At 47.9% G+C, this 6,872-nt stretch overlaps 1 protein-coding gene across 1 annotated transcript; it reads left to right on the forward strand.

Moving 5' to 3' along the window:
* Positions 1–383: 383 nt before the first annotated feature.
* Positions 384–6,339, forward strand: LOC109776701 (homeobox-leucine zipper protein HOX33). Its single transcript, XM_040388837.3, has 18 exons — positions 384–814; positions 2,023–2,191; positions 2,332–2,438; positions 2,523–2,613; positions 2,708–2,803; positions 2,882–2,995; positions 3,094–3,177; positions 3,431–3,586; positions 3,677–3,751; positions 3,887–3,993; positions 4,083–4,275; positions 4,410–4,598; positions 4,688–4,768; positions 4,849–4,983; positions 5,065–5,390; positions 5,496–5,601; positions 5,710–5,859; positions 5,961–6,339. The coding sequence occupies exons 1-18, from the start codon at positions 495–497 to the stop codon at positions 6,111–6,113; spliced, it is 2,652 nt and encodes an 883-aa protein (XP_040244771.1). The 5' UTR covers positions 384–494; the 3' UTR covers positions 6,114–6,339.
* The last annotated feature ends 533 nt before the right edge of the window (positions 6,340–6,872 follow it).

A 6,872-nucleotide genomic window follows, 5' to 3' on the forward strand; every position in this document is an offset into this window, starting at 1 on the left:
ACAAGTGCAAACAAGGACAAGATTAGTTTCAACATTAACAAGCAAAATTAGCTTTAGCCCCCTTTGATTAGTACTAGCAGTAATTTGTAAACATGCAGTAATATACAGTACAGTTTGTGAAACATGCAATGAATTGTTCTTGCATAAATTGATTTAAGAAGCATCCTAATAAGAAAGAAAGTAACAAAATAATCATCTCAGGAAAGGAAATGTTTCATTCTCATCTCAAATATACTCTACACAAAAGTGTAGAGAGAGAGGGGGAGAGAGAGTGTGTAGAGAGAGAGAGAGTGAGTGTAGAGAGAGAGAGAGAGGGGTCACTCTCTCTCACTCCTGGGTTGGCCACTGGACCGGCCGCAGTATTAAAACGAGGGGAGGCAGGGCGTGCTCACCCCTTCCAACGCCAACCACCCCCCAAGAAACCGGAAAGCGAACGGCATGGCGACCCCCCGCAGCGCAGCACGCCACGCTCCCTCCTCTCCCTCTCGCAGGCCATGACGCGCCACCGTCCTTGGCCTCCTTCCCATCCTCCTCCTCCTCATCCTCTTCCTCTTCGGGTAGTGGCAGCGGCACCACAAGCAACCGGCAGCGGCGCCGGGAAGAAGATGGCGAGGCTCTCCCCGGGGGCGGCGGCGCCGCAGGTGGACACGGGCAAGTACGTCCGCTACACGCCGGAGCAGGTGGAGGCGCTGGAGCGCGTCTACAACGAGTGCCCCAAGCCCAGCTCCCTCCGCCGCCAGCAGATCATCCGGGACTGCCCCATCCTCTGCAACATCGAGCCCAAGCAGATCAAGGTCTGGTTCCAGAACCGAAGGTCAGCACCCGCTCCCTCTCCCTCTTTCCCTCCGATCTGGCCCGCTCTAGGTTTTGCTCTGCCGCTGCCGGGAATGCGGGAAGTCATCTTCCTTCTGCCCTCTCGGAGATGTGCATTTTTAGGGGGCTTGGGTTTCAGTAATGCGGCGAGTTCCTGTGATTTTCTTGCGGAAATACCCAAACTTTAGGGAGTTTTGGGTGTCGCAGGTTCTTTTGGTAGAGTTTATGTGGTGCCTTCTTTACTCTGTTCTTGCGAAAGTTCAAATGCGTCTCCATTTTTGGGGTTAATTTTTCTGTGTGGTGGTTCTGTGTAAACAAACGCCTAAAAAACGGACCGTTTGCTCGAATCTGGTCTTTGTTTAAGCTCTATTTGTATTCGAGCATCTTCTCAAGATTTTGACAAGCTCTCCGCACTGATTTGGGCTCTGCACCTCCACTGTTCTTTGCCATTTGTGGATTTCGTGGTCAAACAGCCTCACATGTCTTTCACTGGATTTATATGGGAAGATTTGGGCTCACTGTCACTCCCAAATCTGGGCTGCTGTTTTGGGTCTGCAATGGGTTTTCTCCAACAGATATTCCCTCAGGCATTTCTTGTTTCCTGTGCATCCTTGCCAGTTCGCCACCGGCTCGTGTGCTGTTGTTCTTGTTTACTGTGCTATTTTATATTTAATTTCATCTCTTCTTATTATGTTATTTTATTTCCTTTCTTGTTGAATCTTTACTGGATGTGTACATGTAGCACAACATCTTTTTTCTATGCTTGGTAAATCTGTGTTAGAACATGAAGAAGAACATCACTTCTTGGTAGTATAGTTTGCTAGTATCACACTGTACCCATGAAGGGGAAACATGACCCAAGAATCTCTTGCCCATTACAAGATGTTGAAATCTGGTGTGGACTTTCACAGATGCAGGCACACACACACACACACACATCGCTGTCAATTAGGCAATGATTCACACATATCTGTTCCATTTGCATAGTAGTATTAACCATTTGTCTCTTTTGCAAAGGACTTTTTGTGCCTTGTTCCTGTTTGATTTGATGAGGCACGCTTTATGACATAAGGGGGCACATAGCAGGATCTTGCCTTTGCCTAATAACAAGAATATCATTATGTTAGAGGCCACCGCTATCCTTTCAGCACTAGTTTTATCCAGGTGCGCATGCCACTGAACTGAAGTGTGTGGCTGTTCTTGTGATAGGTGCCGGGAGAAGCAGCGCAAGGAGTCCTCCCGCATGCAGACGGTGAACCGGAAGCTGACCGCGATGAACAAGCTGCTGATGGAGGAGAATGACCGGCTGCAGAAGCAGGTGTCGCGTCTCGTCTACGAGAACGCGTCGGTCAAGAGCCTCAAGACTAAGATCCACAAGGTGAGCTCACACTGCCCTTCTAGATGCTATGTGTGCTTGATATGGTTTCATGCTGTGTGGCTGATTTGGAGGATTCAATGGCTACTGCCTTTCCTATTTCACCTGTGGTGACAATTTTTTTTTTTTTTGCAATTTTGCAGGCTTCTGCGGCCACCACGGACACGAGCTGCGAGTCTGTGGTGACGAGTGGTCAGCAGCAAGCCCTAGCAGCCCCGCGTCCGCAGAGGGATGCGAACAACCCAGCTGGGTAAGTGCAATGCCTAGTCTCATTTCTTAGGTAAACTGGGTTTGGTCGATGCATGTTTTGCTGAGATGCCGTTTGTGTGTGCAGTCTTCTCGCAATCGGTGAGGAGACCTTGACAGCGTTCCTGTCCAAGGCGACCGGAACCGCTGTCGAATGGGTGCAAATGATGGGAATGAAGGTAATGCATTCATTGTATACATGATAGTAGTGCACAAAGTGCTGGTTTTCTACCAAGTTTGTTCTAACCGCTCTAAACTGGAACTTGGTTACAGCCTGGTCCGGATTCCATTGGAATCATCGCTGTTTCGCACAATTGTATTGGCGTAGCAGCCCGAGCTTGCGGTCTTGTGAGCCTTGAGCCCACAAAGGTATGATGTTGCTCATTGCCATTGCTCCATGTTTACCTTCTGCGGTCATAAGGCAGCTCCTAACAAGCTTTGTTTTAGGTTGCCGAGATCCTCAAGGATCGTCCATCTTGGTATCGCGACTGTCGTTGCGTTGATATCCTCCATGTTTTCCCTACGGGTAATGGTGGAACTATCGAGTTAATCTACATGCAGGTGTGTATCTGCTCAGAAATGAGTTGCAGTTATGTGTGCTTGTTGCTGTACTAGTGAATCTGTTTGTGCTGATGATCATTGCCATTTCAATTTCTTAGACTTATGCACCGACGACTTTGGCGGCACCACGCGACTTCTGGACACTCCGCTACACCTGCGGACTTGATGATGGCAGCCTTGTGGTATTAAACTGATCTTTAATTGCTTGTTATGAGCTTACCAAAAATTATACAAGCCTCTTGTTGGTTGCTGTTGATTGTTGTTGGTCTTTGTCATGTTCTGATTGGGCTCAATCTGTTTGGATGAACATTATTACTGTGACTTCCAACTGTAGTGTAATGATTCTGCATGTAATGGTGCTTTTACTGGCATTTCTTCAAAGTTGCAGTAAGTACCCCACAGTGTTGCTTATAATGTGATGCTGTTGTTCTGCAGATCTGTGAAAGGTCATTGACTCAGTCCACGGGTGGTCCATCTGGGCCTAACACTCCTGGTTTTATCAGAGCCGAGGTGCTCCCTAGTGGTTATCTGATTCGACCATGCGAGGGAGGCGGCTCCATGATCCACATTGTGGATCATGTTGATTTGGATGTAAGTAACAACAGTAGCTTTCATATCAGTGAGTGTCGCACTTGAATACTGTTCCAAGAAACGCATCTTATAAATTCTATGTATTCATAGGCTTGGAGTGTGCCTGAAGTCCTTAGACCGCTCTATGAATCTCCGAAGATCGTTGCACAGAAAATGACTATTGCGGTATGTGTGCCATTCCATTTGATTGTTGCCATTCGTTGGCCTTCTGTAGTAAAGCTGAATTTGTTATTTTACAGATGCACCAGTGACATATCAGGCAAATGGTTTTCTCTTCATCTAATGGCTCTTTATGTGCAGGCACTGCGACACATCAGGCAAATCGCGCATGAATCAAGTGGTGAAATCCCCTATGGTGCTGGGCGCCAGCCTGCAGTTCTCAGAACCTTCAGTCAAAGGCTCAGCAGGTCAGTAACATTAGAATGGCCATGTGGTTTTCAAGCCATCATCTGCATTTGTCTACAATGTCTCTAAACTCGATACACTGACTTTGCAGAGGCTTCAACGATGCTGTGAGTGGATTTCCAGATGATGGTTGGTCTTTGTTGACGAGTGATGGTGCTGAGGATATTACCATTACAGTAAACTCATCGCCAAACAAGCTTGTCGGGTCCCACATAAGCCCTTCCCCGCTCTTTTCTGCTATCGGAGGTGGCATTTTGTGTGCAAAGGCATCAATGCTAGTGCAGGTATTTACTGATACCCCATTCAGTTTATAGATCCTCTTTTTACATAGACAATCTTCATGCTTGTTCGGTTGTTCCACATCACCAGAATTATTCCTCCTATCATATTTAACCAAGTGTACTTCTGGATAATGTAGGATGTCCCTCCTGCTTTGCTTGTGCGATTTCTGAGGGAGCATCGCTCGGAATGGGCCGATCCTGGTGTTGATGCTTATTCTGCTGCCTCTTTGAGGGCCAGCCCATATGCAGTTCCAGGTTTAAGAGCTGGTGGGTTCATGGGAAATCAGGTTATACTGCCACTTGCGCACACCTTGGAGCATGAAGAGGTAACGAGTTAATTCAGCCCTTTCCCAGTTCCATCAGCATAATGGATTGCCAATATCAGTGCATCAAGCTAAATTCTTTTTATATGTAGTTCCTTGAGGTCCTTAGGCTGGAAGGACATGGTTTTAGCCATGAGGAGGTGCTTCTTGCGCGAGATATGTACCTTCTGCAGGTATGGTATTTTTCTGACTGTTTCTTTAGGTTGTTCTATAGTTGCTCTGTCCTGACTGTGATGTTATTTTGAAACTTCAGCTTTGCAGCGGTGTTGATGAGAATGCTTCAGGCGCTTGCGCGCAGCTTGTCTTTGCACCTATCGATGAATCTTTTGCTGATGATGCGCCGCTGCTACCCTCAGGCTTCCGTGTGATACCACTTGACACAAAGACGGTTAGGATATTCCTAAGGCTAATCTTGTTTCTGTTGTGATACTGCTAATACTAACTGGTTGACTATACGTTTGGACTGCAGGATGTGCCATCTGCCACACGCACACTCGACCTTGCGTCTGCCCTGGAGGTTGGATCTGGTGGAGCTTTGCGTGGTTCAGGTGACTCCCCTGGTGGATGCAGCACGAGATCGGTCCTGACCATCGCCTTCCAGTTCTCATTCGAGAACCACCTCCGTGAAAGCGTGGCAGCAATGGCGAGGCAGTATGTGAGGGCTGTGATGGCGTCCGTGCAGAGGGTGGCCATGGCGATAGCTCCTTCTCGCCTCGGCTCACAGATCCAACTGAAGCACCCTCCAGGCTCTCCTGAGGCGCTTACACTTGCTAGCTGGATTGGCAGGAGCTACAGGTAAAATAAAACCCTCTACTCAGCCCGGCACATTGCGGCCTTATCCTGAAATCCTGTATGCTTCTCTTGCCCACTGTTTCTTAAGTAGTTGTGTAAAACTTGCAGGGCTCACACTGGAGAAGAGATCCGTTGGTCGGACACTGAAGAAGCCGATTCTCCCCTGAAGCTTCTGTGGAACCACAGCGACGCCATACTCTGCTGCTCTCTGAAGGTGATTTTTTACTCGATCGTTTTGCCTGTGCCTGCTATTTCAAAAGAAACGAAAACACTTCCCTGTCCTGAAACCGCCACCTAACCTGACAAGGGTAACTTTGGGCAGCCTGCTCCGATGTTCACCTTTGGCAACAACGCGGCCCTGGACATGCTGGAGACGACGCTGGTGAACCTGCAGGACATCTCGCTGGAGGCGATCCTGGACGACGAGGGGCGCAAGGCGCTGTGCGCCGAGTTCTCCAAGGTCATGCAGCAGGTAACTTCAACTAACCAACTGACCAGCAGCAATGCACCTGTATACTGTATATATTGTCTTTCAGTAGAGTAGGACTGAACGGGATGTTGCATTTGATACAGGGCTCTGCGTACCTCCCTGGTGGCGTGTGCAAGTCGAGCATGGGGCGGCAGGCGTCGTACGAGCAGGCGGTGGCGTGGAAGGTGGTGGGCGACGACGTGGCGGGCGCCCCGCACTGCCTCGCCTTCATGTTCGTCAACTGGACCTTCCTGTGACCACCATCTATCTATCTGCTGCTTGAGCAAAAGACCTTCCTGTCGCCCGTCCTGTTACCCATCCTAGCTATGGTATGTTGGTTTGCATCTTTGTTGAGAACCTGATATGTTTGTTGCCGTGAACCGAAACATAGTTGGCATTCCTTCCTGTGTTATCGACAAGAAGACCTATGTATGTGTGTAACTGTCAGTGTGATGAACCGAACAGTGGCTTGCGGTTCCTGTATTTTGCTTTTGCGTGCCCACCCCTGTGTCAGGACTGTTCGATCGCAGAGTACAATAGCTAAGTTCTAGTCCCCGGTGCCAAATGCGAGATGAGACGTTAAAAATCAAATAAAACTAATCTGGTGTTGTACATGTGGGTACGTTTCTCTTAGATTTGGTCGAACCTAAATGAGTTTGACTTAGAGCAAACCCTGGAACTTCAAATGTTTTGTAACGGAGGAAGTAGTTTTGAATGTTTTCTTTCATAAACTTGAATTCCATTCTATCCACTAATCCCCACAGGAACAGAAGTGTCAGTCTACACCTGAGCTCGTATGCTCCTGTCATGAAGAGTAAAATCCGAAAAGTTAACAAAAAGAGCAAACATGGACATTGTCGACAAACATTGGTTAGTGGTCTGCTTATATGCAAAGTTTTTTTGAGGATACACGCTATATTATAGAGAGAAAGTGGGTAAAGAGCCCCATCCGCCAAAGTCTTACATGCGATTACAATACAAGGTGAACTCGCTCCTTTCCAAATCTTCCCTTTCCG

The sequence above is a fragment of the Aegilops tauschii genome, chromosome 5 (assembly GCF_002575655.3).
Source record: "Aegilops tauschii subsp. strangulata cultivar AL8/78 chromosome 5, Aet v6.0, whole genome shotgun sequence".
Taxonomy (NCBI): domain Eukaryota; kingdom Viridiplantae; phylum Streptophyta; class Magnoliopsida; order Poales; family Poaceae; genus Aegilops; species Aegilops tauschii.